Source organism: Gasterosteus aculeatus, chromosome 13 (assembly GCF_964276395.1).
Source record: "Gasterosteus aculeatus chromosome 13, fGasAcu3.hap1.1, whole genome shotgun sequence".
Taxonomy (NCBI): Eukaryota; Metazoa; Chordata; class Actinopteri; order Perciformes; family Gasterosteidae; genus Gasterosteus; species Gasterosteus aculeatus.
Genome location: NC_135701.1, coordinates 22,348,872 through 22,369,497, shown reverse-complemented (window position 1 = coordinate 22,369,497; position 20,626 = coordinate 22,348,872). Strand labels below are relative to the sequence as shown.

Below are 20,626 nucleotides of genomic sequence, written 5' to 3'. Positions count from 1 at the left end.
ACGCTTCTTGGTGTTGGTTTAACTCTACGTACTGCGGCGCATGGACTAGAGAGGGTGCGCTGGGAACCACAGGGTTGGTGGTTCGAAACCCCAACTGCTCCATGTCCCATGTCAAAGGGTCCCTGAGCAAGACACCTTAACCCCTAATTGCTCCCCAGGCTAAAATGTGAAAACCATGGGTTAAAAATGTTTCCAACTTGTTAACACTTCGTTGAGTGTTGATTTAACACTGACAAGATTGGGACGATATAAACATCAGCTAAGAGTTAAAATTGAATATCACAGAGTCAATTTAACTCTCTGAAATCTGCTGTGCACATACACTAAAACAATGTCGGACACCGTAGTTTTCTCTGCGCCCTCCCAAACTTCCGCCGCTGGTTGTCGAGGGGGTGCCCAGTAAATAACGTGGGCTTCGTTGATCACTGGAAGACGTTTTGGGGAGAGCCTGGTCCGATTAGGAGGGACGGCATCCATCCCACTTTGGACGGAGCTGAACTTCTTTCTAAGAACCTGACCCAGTTTCTTAGTGGACTTGATCCATGAGCCAGAGTTCAGACCAGGGAGCAGAGTCGCAGTCTTACACACTTCTCTGCGCTTCAATCTGAGCAGTCACTCAGCATAATGAACCCTATAGAGACCTTGTCTGCCCCACGGACACAGTTATCTAAGTTAAAGGTAAACAACCCAGGAGTTATAGTCCATCCATCCATTTTCAACCGCTTATTACTTAATTAATGTTAAAACTAATAATGCAATAGTGCAACAAAATAGGATAATTAAAGGGGGTCTGTTGAATATCAGATCTCTGTCATCTAATATTATAAATATTAATCGCATTACTATTGCTGTCCTCATTAACCAACTTTGCTTCTTTCCTGTATCAAAGGTTTTTACTTTACTTTTTGGGGTTTTCATGTGCCGATGGGAGGGTTTGGGGACAGAGGATGTTGCATGTGTACAGACTGTTATTATTTAATGGTCAAAGTCAAAGCCCAAACAACAGAGAGTACATATTTGTTTTAGATTGAGCAGTGAGGCAGTTGCATAAGCTGATGGTGAGTTCTTTCCATTTATTCCAACCACTTCAAACATTTGTTGTTCACTATTTGTTACTTGTAATGAAGTGAATTCATTCAAAAAACGTGCCTGATTAAGAAGCAGTCATTTCTACACAGTTTAAAATAAAACATTTCTTTGAATGGACCAGAAACAGATGCTCCACTTCCACACGGTCAAAGTCTGTTCTTTCTGTGCGCATTATCTTTGTGTTTAACGGTCTCCTTTTAACTGTTTCTGGCATTTTCACCAGAACACTAAATGGATGTTGCGGTTGGTTTGGTGGCAGGTGACAGTGCTTCTGTTCTGTGTTTCATCTGCAGATGAAGCTGTCAGTTTTGCTGCTTTTGGCCCTGCAGGCTCTGCACACTGAATCAGGTCAACAGAATCACCTCATTTATGTTTTGCTTAACATTGGATGAGAATAGACACAATACGGAGGGACACATACATATTTGAAAAGAGGAATTCACTTCAATATCATGAGAAAAAACACTCAAATAATTCCAAATTAAGTCATATGTATCAATGCTCCTCCCATGACCAATGGGCTTTTTGTGTTTTTAATGGTGTGTTTCACAATATGTAAATTTCTATATTGTGGAAATGTTGTCGTGATCGTATCCTAAAAAGGTAATTTGAGTACAAAGAAACATGACTGGTTATCACACTACAGGTCATTTAGCTGACGCTTTTATCCAAAGCAACTTACATTACATTTTTAACCCATGGCTTTCACATCTTTGCCCGGGGAGCAATCAGGGGTCAGGTGTCTTGCTCAGGGACACTTCGTCATGGGACATGGGGCAGCCAGGACTTGAACCACCAACCTTGTGGTTCCCGGCACACCCTCTGTACCCCATGCACCACGACGACCCCGTGAAAGGCTTAGGGTTAGGGGTTAGGGGGTCTTTAGACATACCGTAACACTTCTGGGAGATGCATTACTCCTCCTCAGGTTTCTGCTTATTTTTTTCCCACCCTGTGAAGGAGTTTTTGGAGGGAGTTTTACAATTTTGGGCTTAAAAATGTGAATTGGATGGATGCTATTCAGTAAACACTTAAACGTTCTTTCCTGCTGGTTTACAGCCCTGTTCCTGGACCCGAGTCTGGGGGAAAAGGTTCCTAATATCACCGCTAACGGATCAAGAAATCAATCCCGTCCAACTCCCCTGGAGATTGAGACCAAGCTGGACCGATACTCATCGGCCAACATCGATCGAACCAATCTGGAATGGCAGTTCTTTAACCGCTCCGTCCCCAAAGAAGCAGTTTCAATCTACAACCGATATGTTGGGCGGACCGACTATGTTTGCCAGTTCTGGTGCAACGCCGGCTTCTACAGCCCGGGCGTAGATCCTTACTGCCACTACTCCCACAAAGGGAAAGAGTTCAACAGCTTTTTATGGCCATTTGAGATCCTCGTGAACAAAGACAGCTTTTAGTTGTTGGAATGGAAGGATGGCTCTTACGGTTCCGTGTCGCCGCATTCCGTCAAGACCTGCTCCAACGAAGTGTATGTTGGGAAGAACGACTATGGTCTCGGAAAGGTGGATGTTGTAGATCAGGCTTTCTACCTTCCCTGGGAAGGTTCTGAGTATTGGTACAGGTACTACCAGGTCCTGACCATTAGCAAAGACATATACAGTGAGAACTTGTCTGAGGTCAAGTATAACACTTTAGGGGTTAAACCCATCGCTTATCCTCCGGAGACCATGCGCAGGTCTGCTGTCAGTAACTACCAGTGCCAGACAGTGAAAGCGACAGCAACGATCTCAAAGATGAACCAAGTGGAGCACAGGTGGGACACCAGCTATTCCATCACAGTTGGCGTCGAGGCCAGCATCACAGCTAGAATCCCCGAGATTTATTCCGCAACTATCGGGTTTAGCGAGGAGACGACCCACGAGTTCACCAAGGGGACGACCTATATCGAGTCGACCACCCACACCGTTTCTGTTGAGTGCGAAGTCCCACCAAACTACTCCTGTGGTGTCAGTATGGTGGGCTATAAGTACGGGGCAGTCATCCCTTTCACGGCACGCCTCAACCGCACCTACAACATTGGGGAAACAAAATCGATGTCCATCTCTGGGACCTACGAAGGTGTCCAAATGACAGAAGTTCGGGTTGTGGTGGATCCCTGTGAGCCCGTACCTGATCCCACGCCCTGTCCCTGAAAGGTCGATGGAAGAGGCTCAAGATTCAATGGATGATCAATTGTTTGCTGGATAGACGTAACATTGTAACGAGGCTGAAGAATGTACCTGCTCAACGTTTTATTCTTAATGTACTCTTAATATATCTTTGTTATGTATTAAATACAATGCCATTCAAACTAATTATGTGTCAGAGTCACTTAAATATTCAATCAGCGTGCATGTTACATTCAGGATCATTAGCATGGTAATGCTAATATAATGTTATTGTTACTCTACAAAGTAACAAATTGCATAAAGCAGCTTTTATCGAAAGGTGTGTAACCAGATGTTGAAAACAGACAAAAGACAGATTAGTAGTTGAATATACATCTACAAAAAGAATTCCGACCTCCGATATATTAAAATTATTTAAAAAATAATAAAAGTATAAAAAATGCCAAATACTAAAATAAATAAAATATTAATACCATATTATTATAAGTGAATGCCCGACAAGCGATTGAGATCATAAACTCATGTTTAGAATGTTTACTGAGGGAATAAGTCAAGAGAGTCATTTTCTCCTGGACTTCTAAGGGACCAGAGGAGTCGCCCCCAGCCGATTGTTTAGGGTTCATTTTATTGATTTAATAAGAATTGAAGATTTGAAAAACAGGGTTAAAGATCATTTGAGCACTGGATGTTCTTGTCCTCTTACTGAACACTTCTTATTTGCTTGTTGATGCAATTTGAGACTTTTACTTGTATGTGTTTGAGCTTTGATGTTGATGCTTTGCTGATTTGTTGGTATGTTACTGGTGTTTTTAGGGTGAAACTCGATGCTCATCCAGGACGCCTTTGGAAAACTTTCCTGGATGAATAAATGTTGGACAAAAACGTAGAAAATTAAAAATGCAGATTCTATGTGATGATGACTGGTAGAGTGAAAATTCTTCATGTTGAGATAACCAGCCAGTCCTTTTTAGGTTGAATCATTCTGTTTTTAGATGAAATCGGTGAGCTCGATAATAGGACAGCAGAGGGCAGCAACAGGCTGACAGAAGAATTATTCTTTTGGATATTAAATGTTGGCATTATAAAAATCCTGTGCACTGCACATGTATGTATTTATATATGTAACACTAGATAGTTTTTCATGTTGTAATAGAGCAGTTATCTTTTGTCATTATTCATGAGTAATCATTTGAATAACCATCATTTCAAATACCTCCTTTTTCTATCAATCAATCAAAGCGGTTTCATTTTAAACATTGTTTTTTAAGCCGGCCTTTGATGTGAATGAATGAACAACAGAAATAAGACAAGCTGAGCTTAATGGTTAACAGCAGCCTTTTTAATTCTAAACATTCTTACAAGCGTCGATGTTTCCAAACTAAAAAGGTGCACGTGTGCGCTGTGTCGGGGAACGTCCTGTTGACCCGGCGAAATGGTTCCGTCCTGCAGCTCAATGCCACTTACCCAGAGATGAATAAAAGATGGCCTCCATCTTTCTCCATCTCCTTCTCTTTGTGTCACACACATTCAGTAAACACCTGGAATACACAACTCCTCCGTCTCGCTCGAATAACCTCCCTCTGCTCCACAAAGCGCTTCCTTCATTCTGTTATCAGGCTGAACTGTTAGAAGAGACAAAGCTACGGTGCTGATGATGCAACGCAAAGTGCTGGAATGTAACTTTACTCAAATACTGCACATATATCAAGTATATGAAGTATTTTGGTCTCTGTAGAGACCTTTATAGAGGCCAAAATGTGTAGGCCCAATCACAGGCCTACACAGAGACACACAACCATTCACACACATACGGGCTATTTAGAGTCACCAATCAACCTGATCCCCAGAGCATGTCTCTGGACTGTGGGAGGAAGCCGGAGAACCCGGAGAGAACCCACGCAGACACGGGGAGAACATGCAGACTCCTCACAGAAAGGCCACTGGGCGGAGTGGAACCCAGGACCTTCTTGCTGTGAGGCGACAGTGCTGACCACCACGCCACCGTGCCGCCCTTAATAACATTTACAGTGTAAAAATGACCGTATTATATCTGTAGTATTTATCACATTTAATGATATTGTAATCTTTATTGTTGTGACAGACTGAGGCTGCGTGAGGCTGAGTGGGGTCCGGTGAAGCTGAGTGAGCCCTCTGCATGAATAGCATCCCGTAGCAATCCAGCAATGTCAAAAACAATATTCATGCGTATATCTTTCCCAGCAATGTAATACAATGACTCCTCTCCTGCATAACGAGGGCATCATCTCTCCCGCGGTGGCGAGCTGGATCGGTTCCAGCGAGCGAGGTGCGCATTGCATTGGTCCCCGTGGTCGTACGCCCGGCCGAGCACATGGGGCGATACGCGCTCATTGTCATAGCGGAGGCCGTGTAAGTCCATGAAAGATGCATGGACTCTATCTCAGAGCGCATTTGCGTTTCCGGAGCCTCATCTCACCTGGCATCTCACGGCAGCATGACGCCATCGACCTCTTCAGTGCGGCTGCAGACCGAAGGAGTCTCAAGGACTTTCTACTTAGCGACCAATGAGTCCATTAAGTGCCATTAGTCCGTCTAAATGATGGAGAGACTTTTCCTTTCCTCCATCTTTCTGTTTTTGTTCCATAGATGTAATCATCTGACTGCGTAGCCTCCGTCCGTTCAGCACAGGGCAGATCCGTGTGTAAACCTCTTTAGTTAGAGCTTCATCAGTTAAAGCTGCATTCTCTGTAGTGACCAGCAGGGGGCGACTCCTCTGCTCCCATAGACGTCTATGAGGAAATGACTCTACTTCTCTGTAGTGACCAGCAGGGGGCGACTCCTCTGCTCCCATAGACGTCTATGAGGAAATGACTCTACTTCTCTGTAGTGACCAGCAGGGGGCGACTCCTCTGCTCCCATAGACGTCTATGAGGAAATGACTCTACTTCTCTGTAGTGACCAGCAGGGGGCGACTCCTCTGCTCCCATAGACGTCTATGAGGAAATGACTCTACTTCTCTGTAGTGACCAGCAGGGGGCGACTCCTCTGCTCCCATAGACGTCTATGAGGAAATGACTCTACTTCTCTGTAGTGACCAGCAGGGGGCGACTCCTCTGCTCCCATAGACGTCTATGAGGAAATGACTCTACTTCTCTGTAGTGACCAGCAGGGGGCGACTCCTCTGCTCCCATAGACGTCTATGAGGAAATGACTCTACTTCTCTGTAGTGACCAGCAGGGGGCGACTCCTCTGCTCCCATAGACGTCTATGAGGAAATGACTCTACTTCTCTGTAGTGACCAGCAGGGGGCGACTCCTCTGCTCCCATAGACGTCTATGAGGAAATGACTCTACTTCTCTGTAGTGACCAGCAGGGGGCGACTCCTCTGCTCCCATAGACGTCTATGAGGAAATGACTCTACTTCTCTGCAGTGACCAGCAGGGGGCGACTCCTCTGCTCCCATAGACGTCTATGAGGAAATGACTCTACTTCTCTGTAGTGACCAGCAGGGGGCGACTCCTCTGCTCCCATAGACGTCTATGAGGAAATGACTCAACTTCTCTGTAGTGACCAGCAGGGGGCGACTCCTCTGCTCCCATAGACGTCTATGAGGAAATGACTCTACTTCTCTGTAGTGACCAGCAGGGGGCGACTCCTCTGCTCCCATAGACGTCTATGAGGAAATGACTCTACTTCTCTGCAGTGACCAGCAGGGGGCGACTCCTCTGCTCCCATAGACGTCTATGAGGAAATGACTCTACTTCTCTGTAGTGACCAGCAGGGGGCGACTTCTCCTCCATAGAAAGTAACTAACACAAAACGTATGATTTTCATGCTTTTGTGTCCTACGCTGAAACTAGACGCAACCAAAAACCTCCCTTTGATTGAGCCGCTCTGACCGACCACGTCTGGCTGCACTTTTCTTTTAACCTGTCGGGCCTCCTGAGTCCCCTGTGACCCGTCATGAAGGTAATGAACGCCGACCCGCTGTCCCCTCCGGGCCTCCGTTTGCCCACTTGCCCCCCCCCCCCCCCACGCCCCCTCTGATTCATCCGCTGCCTCGCGCCGATGTTTGTGTCGCCGGCTATGCTAATGTCCACAACAACATGCTAACACAGGGCCGATGAGTATTCATGGTCCCGTTGGACTACATTCAGGATGACAACTCATTGGAGGAAACAAATGTAGGACCACACTCGCTGACAGATCTCCAGGTGGCCTGCAGCCAGATAGCGAGGTTGCTGGTTTGACTTCCAGAGAGAGTTAGCAGAGAGATGTGTTCCCTTGGGCAATCGTTTTCAATCTTTTCCCTGTAACATATAAGAAATGATAGAAAGTCAACTCAAGGCGCCTCATCAAAGATTTCATATTCATACCACCTGCAAGCTCTTCGGTCCTCAACACCCACCGTGTGAAGTATCAACATGCCCCCCGATAAGCAGCAGACATTTGTACGTTATTGGAAAAGCATTCGTGTTCCCCACAGGATGAACCCGACCCAATGGCTGTCATGTCATCTCACATCTCTGAGGCCCACTTTTCATCAGGATCCCAGCAGCTCAGCTGTATTCTGCAGAACTGGGAAACATCATCAAGATGAACATGGTGAACAAAAAACGGATTCCAGTCCTTTTAAAAGTTGTCGGTCTGCTGCTTTGAGACATCATGCTTAAAGTAAATACATTTGAGAAAAACATGCAAATGAAATGTTGACTTTGAGAAAAATAAAGTAAAAAAACTTTTTTCTGAAGTTAATAATAATAAAATGTCTCCCTGCACACGTGCCGAAGCAACAGGAGGGCGGTGGAAGATGGAGGTGTCTCGCGTGACTTTGCTGTACCAACCAACAAACTACGTCCACGTCTACGTCCGACCAACCGGTCTGATGGACTCAAACAAAGAGGCGCTTGTTTCTTTCACCTTCAGTTTTCTGCTCCCTCTCCTCTAGTCCTCCAGCTCATCTGCACATCTTAATAGCTTTTGACCTTCATCGTCCACTGAGGACTCTTTAGAGCTTGGTGGGAGCCTTGGTGCGTTTGATGGGGGAGGAGGGGGAGGAGGGGGGGGACAGCGATCACTTCCCACACGTGTCCCCAGCACGTCGTGTCTTCTGCCTCCTATGACGCCTGATGTGTTTGTTTACTTGTTTATTGCATCAATTGTTGTCTCTAAATGATCACAAATCCCGAGCCGTGCTCACCGCTGTGACTTCTTGTCTTTGACGTCGTCTTTAGCGTCCCCACCTGTGCCCGTCACGCCCGCAGCTGCACCGTGACATCCGTGGCGTTGGTTTTTCTCAGCCCCATTAATAAGTAAAACGCGTGTTTACCACCAACTTTCCTCTAAAACCAGCAGAGGAACCCGGAGAGGCGGCGCCGCGGCAGCGGACGGAGGACGGTCAGGTGCTCGCGTGTCCAATAAAAGCCTCTTCGGGGCTCTCGGCGCGCTTCACTGGAGACGAGCCGGGAAATTCTTTGAAAAAGCCTTTTTCTTTTTCTCAAAGTGGGGTCAGCGCGTCAGAGAGAGCAGCAAACCATCAAGTAAAGATCTTTGGGATCCATTATTAAGTAAGCAGCTGTGACATTGTGGACTGAGAGAGCTACACCACATGTCATCTCTCTGTGAACCAGGACGCTTCATTAAGGTCACTGATGTGTAAATGTCTTAAATATGTGCTGAAATTCAAAGGTAAACGTGAATTTTAAACAAGGTCAATATTGGAAGAGAACTTAATTATAAAACCTTCCTGAAGTCCGACCCGTCTGCCAAACGCCGCGGTTTGTGTGTCTTTTAAAATCGTATTAGCGCCTTAAAGCGCTGGAGGCAAAAGTCAAACAAAGTAGCCTGAGGACCAGAGGGAAACGGGTCCTTCCTGTGTTTGGTCTGAAGACGGGGATCAGGGATCGGCTCCGCTGACGCAGAGAGGCGCCGCGGCTCGGTAACACGAGGACGCCACCGCGGGTTTTATAAACATTGGGGTTTTTTCGCTCGGCGGATGGCGCCACGCGGCAATTCTCCTTTCGCCCCGTGGCGTCCGCGGAGATCCAGCTAAGCCCCGTCGCTCGCCACAACACCCGGGGGGCCTCCGCGCCTCTCGCAGCCCCCCCCCCCCCCCGGGCGGGAGGGTCAACGGAGCCGCAGACTAAATACCAGGCGGGACAGCAGACACCTGTCGGGGAGGAAGAGGACGTCAGAGCCTCTGAGGCCACGGCAGGTCGGCGAGGAGACACAACGGTGGCGAGCAGAAGGAGAACGCTGACCTTCTTTTGAGACGTTTCTAAACGAATACGCTCATGAATGAACGCGTTAAACTGGTGATGCTGATGTGATGAACTCGCTCTGTCAGCAGAAGACTCACCGGGACTCGTGACCTCGTCTTCATGACCTCGACGTTTCACCCGTGAGGACATCGGGGGGGACATTTGGTGGTGTTTCTGCCTCCGGGGGGTCGATGGCAGATGAAGCCGGAATAACAACACGGGACCAACTGTCCCGCCCCACCGGACAAAGACGTGTCTTCTGTGATCGCCACCTGGAAGCACGACTCGGTTCCCATGATCCTCAGCGGCAGAGCGCGTGACCCTGATTCGGTTTGTCGCGCCGGACTGAGACTGAAGCCGGAGGCGTCTTCTCTCTTTAGTGAGACGTTGTGTCTCTGTGATTCACTGAGAGCTTCGTCGGTTTGGACGAAAACGTTCCTCCGTTTCTGACCTCAGTGGTGAAGACGAATCAACCAACAGATAAAGAGACGAACTTGGTTGTTTCCAATTAGCGTTTAAATGCTTCGGTCAAACTTCTTACGAATCCACATTTTAGTACATATTTTGCAGCCAAATCAAAGAGCTTCCAGGACGTTGAGCGTTTGTTTCTTTCCGTTGTTGAAATGTGGAATATAAATGAACCTTCCTCGTCTTTTCCCGCAGGCGGCCGTGTTCTTGTCGGGTATCATGGCGCCGCGTCACATTAAGGATTCCGCGGCTCCTCGTGTCCTCGAAAGGAAGCCGAGAGGACAAAGACACTGAAGGGGAGCTGAGCCGAGCCCATAAAGGAGAACTGGTTCTGATTCCTCAAACACAAACTGCATTTAAGGCAAATTCTCAACGATCAGTATTTTTTTGACTTTTATTGTGGCAGTTTGATAAATAATCATAAACCAAATGCAAGCTGTTGGTTTCCTGTGAAATCCGACTTTGACTTGTGTGACTTGTGAGCTGTCGGCTGGTTTCCTGCTGACCTGGTGCGTGACATTTGCCAGGTGGAGGCCTCGCCGAACGCCGACCCCTCGGCCCGATGACTCACACTGAGCCCGCCTTTGTCTTATCGAGCGACGTCATTGGACGCGCAGAGAGAGGAAGAGGAGGAGGGCGATGAAGAGGACACGGAGCTGCTGATTGGTCATTTGGAGGAGGAGTCACGCTCTTTTCACAGCTGGAGGACCACAGCTGCTCTGCGTCCAACGTTTCCTGTTCGTGATGTGGGTGGTGGAGCGAGGCTGACTCCTCCCTGCTCGCCGCTTTGACCTGAGATATCTGGCCGATACGCAGGAGTGGAGAAATAACCTCTAACGTCTCATCAATATTACACGCTGCTGTCGGTACAATACGGTGGAATCTCAGCCGCTCCTTTAAATAATTCACCCGGTAAAACCTTTTCTTCCTCTCGTCTCCTCTGGGAGCCGCTCGGCGTGGAGCGAAGGAGGAGGAGGAGGAGGAGGAAGAGGAGGAGGTGGAAGAGGAGGAGAAGGTGGAGGAGGAGGAGGAGGAAGAAGAGGAGGTGGAAGAGGAGGAGGAGGTGGAGGAGGAGGGAGAGGAAGAAGAGGAGGAGGAGGAGGAAGAAGAGTAGGAGGAGGAAGAAGAGGAGGAGGAGGAGGAGGAGAAGGAGGAAGAAGAGGAGGTGGAAGAGGAGGAGGAGGTGGAGGAGGAGGAAGAGGAAGAAGAGGAGGAGGAGGAAGAAGAGGAGGAGGAGGAAGAAGAGGAGGAGGAGGAAGAAGAGGAGGAGGAGGAGGAGGAAGAAGAGGAGGAGGAAGAAGAGGAGGAGGAGGAAGAAGAGGAGGAGGAGGAAGAGGAGTAGGAGGAGGAAGAAGAGGAGGAGGAAGAAGAGTAGGAGGAGGAGGAAGAGGAGGAGGAAGAGGAAGAAGAGGAGGAGGAGGAGGAAGAAGAGGAGGAGGAAGAGGAGGAGGAAGAGGAAGAAGAGTAGGAGGAGGAAGAAGAGGAGGAGGAGGAGGAAGAAGAGGAGGAGGAGGAGGAAGAAGAGTAGGAGGAGGAAGAAGAGGAGGAGGAGGAGGAGGAGGAAGAAGAGGAGTAGGAGGAGGAAGAAGAGTAGGAGGAGGAAGAAGAGGAGGAGGAGGAGGAGGAGGAGGAAGAGGAGGAGGAAGAAGAGGAAGAAGAAGAGGAGGAGGTGGAGGAGGAGGAAGAGGAAGAAGAGGAGGAGGACGAGGAAGAAGAGTAGGAGGAGGAAGAGGAGGAGGAGGAGGAGGTGGAGGAGGAGGAAGAGGAGGAGGAGGAGGAAGAGGAAGAGGAGGTCACACGTATCATGGCAACGGCGGAGAAAACAACAACGGATCCCATCGATCAATAAGTGCTGCGTGATGAGCGGAGGGGAATTAAAATCACACACACACTTTTGTTGACATTTCCAATAGGAGGATTTATTTACTACCTCGGTCAGCAGCAGTGACCTGTTGGGCCTCGCTGGGCTTTCTACTGGTTTTGATGGGACACGTTTGACTCTGGTTCGATTCCCCACAGACACACCGTGTGCTGAGGGATCGTTCTAGAGGGTTCCATCTCACCCAGATGCTCCGCTGTCGGTTTGGCCACTAAACTGCAACATGAAAGCATTAGAGACAGTTTGACTCAAGGAAACACAAACGAGACACTCACCGAATCACTTTATTCAAATCGACAGTTTTTGTTTTTTCCAGTTGATGAAGAGACGTTCAAACTTGACTTTGGAAAGAAAGACATCAGATGCAGCTCTAATGTATTCAGGCGTTTTAGCTGTAAAAAGGCCTTTAGTTCTTGGTGACCTTGGAGGTGACCTTCAGAAGGTGGCTGGTTATGACGATGAAGAAGAGGAAATCAAGGAGGATTATCTGTTAAAAAGGGTCCAGAAATGGTGACTTTTTATTGTGGTCAAAGTTCATTTCAGTTGTTTAAATGAAAAGGGTCAAACTAAAAGCATATAAAGCGACGTGGATTCCAGATGGATGAGTATATATACACAGTATATGAGTATATGTACACAGTATATGAGCATATGTACACAGTATATGTACACAGTATATGAGCATATATACACAGTATATTAGCATATATACACAGTATATGTACACAGTTTATGAGCATATATACACAGTAGTATGAGCATATGTACACGGTATATGAGTATATGTACACAGTATATGAGTATATATACACAGTATATGTACACAGTATATGAGCATATATACACAGTATATGTACACAGTATATGAGTATATGTACACAGTATATGTACACAGTTTATGAGCATATATACACAGTATATGAGTATATGTACACAGTATATGAGTATATATACACAGTATATGTACACAGTTTATGAGCATATATACACAGTAGTATGAGCATATGTACACGGTATATGAGCATATGTACACAGTATATGAGTATATGTACACAGTATATGAGTATATATACACAGTATATGTACACAGTATATGAGCATATATACACAGTATATGTACACAGTATATGAGTATATGTACACAGTATATGTACACAGTTTATGAGCATATATACACAGCATATGAGTATATGTACACAGTATATGAGTATATATACACAGTATATGTACACAGTTTATGAGTATATATACACAGTATATGTACACAGTTTATGAGCATATATACACAGTATATGTACACAGTTTATGAGCATATATACACAGTATATGAGCACATGTACACAGTATATGAGCATATATGTACACAGTATGTGAGTATATATACACAGTATATGTGTAGAGATATAAATATCTAACTGCAGCGCGCGCTGTGACGCGCGCTCACATGCGCGCAGGTCAGCATCGGACACGAACAGACCGGATGAGACCGGATCCGGTTTGCACAACATTCATCCCCAATTAATTAGAAGCGGACCGGAGCTTTTTCCCCCCAAGCAACTCGTGCTCGTGCGCGCGCTCCTCCCGCGTGTTGCTCCTCGGTCCGCGTCCTTTGACGTGTTGGGACCAGAGACAAAGAAACAGCAGCAGCCAGAGGACCAGGAGAGGACACGTGTCATTATTTGGGATTTTGAGGACTTGGACGTTTTTAAAGCTGCGAATAATGAAAGTAAACAAGGAAACAAGGAAGAAGTCAAAGTTTTGTCAGCTTTTATGAAGCAGGAAGCCGCCGCACGTCAGAGCTCTGCAGCTGGACGGTGAAAGCTCACAGAGACACGTGGAGACACATCTGCATGTGAAGGCGCACCGGGACCGACAGACCTGCTCTGGGTTCCGTTACCAACCTCAACCCACCGACCCGAAACCCGGGGCGCCCCGAGCTGGAGGTGCGAGGGGGGGGTTGGGTGGGGGGGACGCCATGGGACGATCCACTTATTGATGTGCTGGGTAAGAGTGTCCTCGTGTCTCACACACTGACGGATATCGCGTTGTTCCACGCGCGCTGCCTGCTGTGCGTAAAGTCCGCGTAAAAGAGCCGCTCTGCACTGTTGGCATTCTTAAAAGTTCATTCCGAAAGATTGTAGAGTTTGTTGTGTTTATTTGATTGCTGCGGTGTTTTATATTAGTTGATGACTGTCGATAATCAACGGATTTTACGCGCGTGAATTTAAATAATATCTGAATTTAAGAAACGCCAAATTCAGATTGGTGTACTTAAGTGTGTGTGCGTGCGTGTGTGTGTGTGTGTGTTTGTGCGTGTGTGTGTTGTATATGCGCGTGCGCGTGCGTGTGCGTGTGTGTGTGTGTGCGTGTGTGTGTGTAAAACCTGCGGGAAAGAGGCTGCTATCCAACGAAAATAATTATTCTGATCAGTTTGAAAACATTAAATATGCGCGTAAATTGGCGTCAAAATCGCACCTCGTACACTCTTCACAGTGAAGGTGTGGTTATGTGCAGATGGTAAAAAAATAAATAAAATGAAAGTATGTACTTAAATATTAAATGTAATATTTACATGTATTACAAAGCATTGTCTAGGATTTTAGAATTAGTCAACATGGTCTTTAACATATTAACATATTTCCAAAAGGCAATGGCTTTGAGTAGAATATAAATCATAGTCACCTCTATATAAACCTCCTGTGACTGAGGACGTTTGGACTGACGTACTGCCACATGTTTCGGATAAGAGGCATAAACAACGGACCTCCTATCAAGCTAACAATGACATAAACGGTATCAATCCTAAAAAAAACACATATTATTTACTTAAATAAGTATTTTAAGGGTCTGTTATCGGCAAGGATGTTGGCTTTGTTCTTTTTCTTCTTATTTGTTCCAATGCATTGATAAAAATGAAATGTAGAATTGTCAGACTTAAACTGGTCAGTTAGTCAAATTTGAAAGGATGGAAACGGAGATAGGTTGGATGGATGGATGGATGGATGGTCCATGGATAGATGGATGCATGGATGAATGCACGGCTGGATGCACAGATGGATGGATGGTCCTCAGATAAATGGCCTTTGGATAGATGAAGAGTTGATGGTCTATGGATGGATGGTCCTCAGATAAATGGCCTTTGGATGGATGAAGAGTTGATGGTCTATGGATGGATGGTCCTCAGATAAATGGCCTTTGGATGGATGAAGAGTTGATGGTCTATGGATGGATGGTCCTCAGATAAATGGCCTTTGGATGGATAATGAGTAGATGGTCTATAGATGGATGGATGCATGGATGAATGCACGGATGGATGCACAGATGGATGGATGGTCCTCAGATAAATGGCCTTTGGATGGATGGAGAGTTGATGGTCTATGGATGGATGGTCCTCAGATAAATGGCCTTTGGATGGATGATGAGTAGATGGTCTATGGATGGATGAATATACCTTTTGGATAAACGAATGTATAGTGAATGAATGGATGATGGTCTGATGGATGTGTAGATTCATAGTTGATGGATAGATGACGGATGAAGGATGGATGGTTTTATTGATGGATGATGGATACATAGATGGATGTTTGTTAAATGCACGATGGGTGATAGATGGAGGGATGATGGATGGGTTTTGGATGGATGGATGTGTGGCTGGTGGATGGAGGAACGAACAATGGACGGATGCTGACCTTTGACTTTGGCTGTGTGGGTGTAAATGAATCTCTGGCCTTTGGGGATGCTGATGTCCGGGGCCCCGTCGCTATGGAAACCCACAGCAACAGCCGGTGATGAATTGACGGTCGGGCCGCAGCGTTAGAAATGATGCTGAGCGTTGAGGTGGATCCTAGTGGCTGAATGTGCGTTTGGTGCCACGTCGTCCTGTGCAAGTGGCTTTCTTGGACTCCAGACTGCTTCAGGCTGTGAGGAGCCGGAGAGGTGAGGAGGAGGAGCAGGTACCAGTAGAGGTTGAATCTGGTGCCGCTGTACACGCGTTCTCCAATAAAACAATAACTATACAGATGACAATAACAGAGTAAAAGGATCAGATCTGAAAGGTTTAAAGTAAACACACAAGTCAGAAGAATCTTTACCTTTGTACAGATGTTGTGTTTCACTTTTGCTGCCTTCAGTTCCCATGAGGTGCAGGGAGAGAGGGACGATGAGGGGGTCGGAGGTCACGGAGGGCTTCGGGGTCTCTCTGTAGTTTAGTCTCATCACACAACAAGAGACGCCTTCATCTCCTCATCAAACTCTGCCAGAAACAAAAAGAAGGGATTTTCTGCAGGTTTAGTTGAGATTCTTTTATTCTGCAACGTGTGTTTCGTGGCGCTGACATGTGGTCACCACTGAGACGCTCACATTCTCCACCACAGCAGACCGGCTGGTCCATCCATCACGCTGACACGGAGCTGAAATGTTACTTCAGTATCTCTGCTCACTTTTCCTCCACCTCCTCCACCTTACTTATTGCTCTTTCTCCTTGTTTCTCATGACCTCCTCACGACCTTTCCTGTCTCATTTTCCTTCCCCTTCCTCATCTCCTCATCTCCTCTCCTCCTCGCTCTTCTTCTCTTCTTCCTCTCTGTGGTCGGTTTCCTCTCTTTGCCTCACTGCCTCCTCCACTCCTCCTTTACTCTCCTTTACATCGTCCCCTTGACTCCTTCCTTTCTCCACCTCACCTCTGACCGTCCCCATTGTTTTCTCAATCCACCTTCCTCCTTGTTTCTTATTCCCCCCCTGCAGGCTGTTGATGGAGAGGATTTCGAATGTCAGCCGGGACCGTGGTCATCGCGGGAGGCGTTCTGGCTACAGTCATCTTACTGACCATCGTCGCTGTGCTGTGTTTATGTAGGCTGCAGGTAGGACGCTCCTCCAACGCACCACAGTAATCCAATGTCAAGGAAACCTCAACAGGACCAAGACGCTGCTAAATGCTAACATACTCATGCTACGTGTAATGCTAACCTGGGAAACATGAGCTAGAGCTCATCCAATCAACGGATCCTCTTACACCCGCCCGCCCGGTATCCATGGTGACCCCGTCCACCAACACAGCTTAGTTAGGTGCAGGGAACACATGTGCTAGCTTAGGAAAGTTTCTTTTGCTCTAACATAACTACAACCAGCGGTTTGTTGGACCCTTCCACATCCCGACCTGCCTCCACCACCAAGAAAATCTATTCAGGCTACAAAGCTCGTTGGTTTCTAAAAAGAGCGACAGAAGTACAAAGAAGTGCTGGTTGACTTCTGGTGTCACACAGGAAATGCAAACAGATCCACTTCTGTAGACGGTTGCTTGGCTTCGGGCGCCGTCTTCTGGGTGAAATGTCTGTGCTGTATTGCAGGTGTCCACGTTGTCGGTAAGAGCAGGACACGTGGTAACCGTTGACTTCTGTCCCCGCTGCAGTACTACTGCTGTAAGAGGGGCGAGTCTGAGAAGGGGGAGGACGGGGAACCAGAGCTGGACACCATGTCCCCGTCCCGGCCCCTGGCTCTGTCCGCTCCCCCTACGCCTCCCACGCCGCTGCGCTACTTCGAGGAGCCGGACAACTACCCGCCCACCTTCCTCACCGAGGCCAACGGGCCCGCCAGCTGCTACTCCTCCACGCCGCCGCTGCCGCCCCGCAGGTGCCAGCGCTCGCACGCCTTCTGCCCGTCCTGCGCCCGCTGCTCGCTGCCCTTCTACCTGCAGCACCCGGAGCGGCTGTGCAACGGCGGGCGGCGCATCAGCTACAGGACTGTGCAGCAGCAGGACCTGGAGCTGCCCATGGACCTGGAGAGCCTCTACCAGAAGCTCAACCTCATCCGCTCCGTCACCATGAAGGAGGTGGTCAGCCAGAGCGTCAGCACCGACGTCTGAACACACGGACGCGCTCGCGTACTGCAACCCCCGAGGCCTTCTGGGTAATGGCGGCCACATTGGAGGTCTGCAGCGCTGGAGCGACCGCAAACGGCTGAATGCATCAGTCGGATCGTTTTGTGACCAATATGTTTAGAAAAGAAGCCTCGGTCAGTATGTGTGTGTATCAAAGTATAAAGGAGAACATTTACAATTGTGGACTTTGTCGGTGGATCAAACACACTGTTTGCTCGACTGCAACACACAAGAAGACAGAAGTGGAGGTGAAACTCTCAAACAGACTAAATGCGTTTTCTTATACGAGGCTGATAGACAACTTTACTCTGGAATCTCTTTTAAAGGACGAGTTTGGTTTTGTTGTCAATTAATCCCACGTGTCGACCAAAAACCACACTGAATGTTTGTGTGTTTGTATCAGAGTCACACTGAATGTGACTCCGTACGACATGAAATGCTCTAAAAGTCTCTCTTTTACTGTTTGTAATCCAACCTCATTGTTAAACTATCGCACGTTAAAATGAGTGAAATCCACCTAAATAAGGTTTTCTCTTTGAATCAAACTGACCATTGATAGAAATGGGGATTGTGTCCAATAGTCTGACTATCTTTGTAATAGTCAATTATTAAAAGACGTGATTCTAAACTGCACTATTTTAGGCCTGTTGATGTTACGCATTAAATGGACGTTATTATGAACTTATATTTTAGGTTTAGGTTAAAGATCTTCAATCATTACAACAAGTTTTTGAATGAGACTTTTTAGGAAATGACTGAAACTTTTACGCCGGTGGGAACCAATCCGCCTCGTAGCTGAGAGACGCGTGTTGGTTTTGGTCATTTTGTGGGATTAATTAGTAAGAAACTGTAGATTTACTCCTTTAGAAGAGAAATAAAGCCCAGGACACGTCTGTCTCCGGGGGACAGGAGCTTCAGCGCGGAGACGTTCACATTGACGTAGTTATTTGTGCACAACAGGTGGTCTGCGCTCCGTCACTGAACATACGTGTACGTGATGCACGGAGGGTCTGTTGGTGTGTGTGTGTGTGTGTGTGTGTTTGGTGTCCTGCTCCCTGAGCTGAAGCTTCTCAGGTGTTTCCAGGTTCCACGTGTGACGGCCGAGGGGCTTTTTAGGACAAGGGCCCGACGCCCAGATGGAAGAAAGCAACTTCCTGTCTGTGTTATCAGCGATTCTCTGGGCAGGTTTGGTGGATTACAACAATTGTACAGCATTTGTGCACATTAGATATTGATTTGACAGCATTAGTTATATATTTACACACATCAGTAAGATCTTAAAGACTAAAGGCACATTATTGTAATATTCTCCACTTGAATCTCCTGCCGAGCTCTCTGCTATACGCTGAGTTCTGCAATATCTTAAATTATATATGAACAATATCCAGAACTAAGTCTAAATGTGAAAAATAAGTATGAGTTTGATTAGTAAACAGACAACATTTTGCTGTTATGAATTATATTTGTGACATTAAAAAAAACACATTCTTGATGTGAAAATCACTTTAAATCACCTTCATTCTTTGAATTAACTGCTTGACCAGTTGAAAGTAAAACATAATTAAGTAATTCTATATGTAGTATTCATGTAAATATTTACAAATTGAAATCTTGCCCACTGAAGGCACTAATGTAAAACAATTTTATATGAAGAATTGAATCGATTTGAATTAAGATTTGAATTAGATTGACTTTGTTTTTCGGTCAAAATAAAAGAAGAATCTAAAGTTTCGATGTGACATGTAGCTTGTGTTTGTGTTGATGTGTGTAGCTTTGGTCTTGGCAGCATCGTGTTTTCTCAGCCGCTCGTACTGTCGTTGGTTTCCGCGTGTGTCACTTCCTGTTTGCCTGCCGAGCGCCGCGGGGAAACAAATCCAAATCCAAAAGGGCTTCAACCACCTGCGACTGTGACGCGTGACGGACGCTCACTTCCTGTCACACGCTGCAGATAGACGAGTGGACGTCATCCTGTCCGTCTTCTCAAACGGGACATTCAGGTGGAACAAAACAAAGCCAACCAGCGGGAAACACGTGTGATGAAGTCGTGTGCTGCTGTTGAAATAAAGGCTGTTTACTCTGGTCGGCTTCCCTCAGAAGACGAGTCGTGAGTGTCTTCTTTTTGACGTGTTTTGTTAGAAATTTTAGAGCCGACTTCCAGATCTAAAACACCTTCTGCTGCACCCGTGAGTTGGTCGGGTTTCTCATTTTCTCTCCACAGCAGTTTATTATTACTGCTGAAGAGACCAGATACTTCCTGTTCCTCCTTCTGCTCTCACACATTGTTGCTCAACATGTCTCTTAACCATATCATCCATTCACTACATCATCCATTCATTATATCATCCATTCATCCACTCATCATATCATCCATTCATTATATCATCCATTCATCCACTCATCATATCATCCATTCATTATATCATCCATTCATCATATCATCCATTCATCCACTCATCATATCATCCATTCATCATATCACCCATTCATCATATCATCCATTCATCCACTCATCATATCATCCATTCATCATATCACCCATTCATCATATCATCCATTCATCCACTCATCATATCATCCATTCATTATATCATCCATTCATCATATCATCCATTCATCCACTCATCATATCATCCATTCATTATATCATCCATTCATCATATCATCCATTCATCCACTCATCATATCATCCATTCATCATATCATCCATTCATCCACTCATCATATCATCCATTCATTATATCATCCATTCATCATATCATCCATTCATCCATTCATCATATCACCCATTCATCATATCATCCATTCATCCACTCATCATATCATCCATTCATCATATCACCCATTCATCATATCATCCATTCATCATTTCATCCATTCATCATATCATCCATTCATTATATCATCCATTCATCATATCATCCATTCATCATATCATCCACTCATCATATCC

At 46.3% G+C, this 20,626-nt stretch overlaps 1 protein-coding gene and 1 pseudogene across 3 annotated transcripts; both read left to right on the top strand.

Annotated features, from left to right (window-relative positions):
- The first annotated feature begins 926 nt into the window (after positions 1-926).
- On the top strand, positions 927-3,401 carry LOC120830165 (natterin-3-like; annotated as a pseudogene). The gene is made up of 3 exons (XR_013451941.1): positions 927-1,058; positions 1,383-1,437; positions 2,149-3,401. The product of XR_013451941.1 is annotated as a natterin-3-like (transcript).
- Positions 3,402-13,189: 9,788 nt separating this feature from the next.
- On the top strand, positions 13,190-19,403 carry fam163b (family with sequence similarity 163 member B). 2 transcript variants are annotated; one of them, XM_078086386.1, is made up of 3 exons: positions 13,190-13,805; positions 16,545-16,660; positions 17,209-19,403. In XM_078086386.1, exons 2-3 carry the CDS (start codon positions 16,568-16,570, stop codon positions 17,659-17,661), a joined length of 546 nt encoding a protein of 181 aa, XP_077942512.1. In that variant the 5' UTR covers positions 13,190-13,805; positions 16,545-16,567; the 3' UTR covers positions 17,662-19,403. The 2 variants fall into 2 exon arrangements, with proteins under 2 accessions (XP_077942512.1, XP_077942511.1); XM_078086385.1 differs by having other exon boundaries at positions 13,244-13,744.
- Positions 19,404-20,626: the final 1,223 nt, after the last annotated feature.

Excerpts from the sequence above, each read along its gene's own strand:
- fam163b (XM_078086386.1), top strand. The coding sequence starts at position 16,568 with ATGTCAGCCGGGACCGTGGTCATCGCGGGAGGCGTTCTGGCTACAGTC. Across the intron at positions 16,661-17,208 it reads TGTGTTTATGTAGGCTGCAG|TACTACTGCTGTAAGAGGGG; the intron begins GTAGGACGCTCC and ends TCCCCGCTGCAG.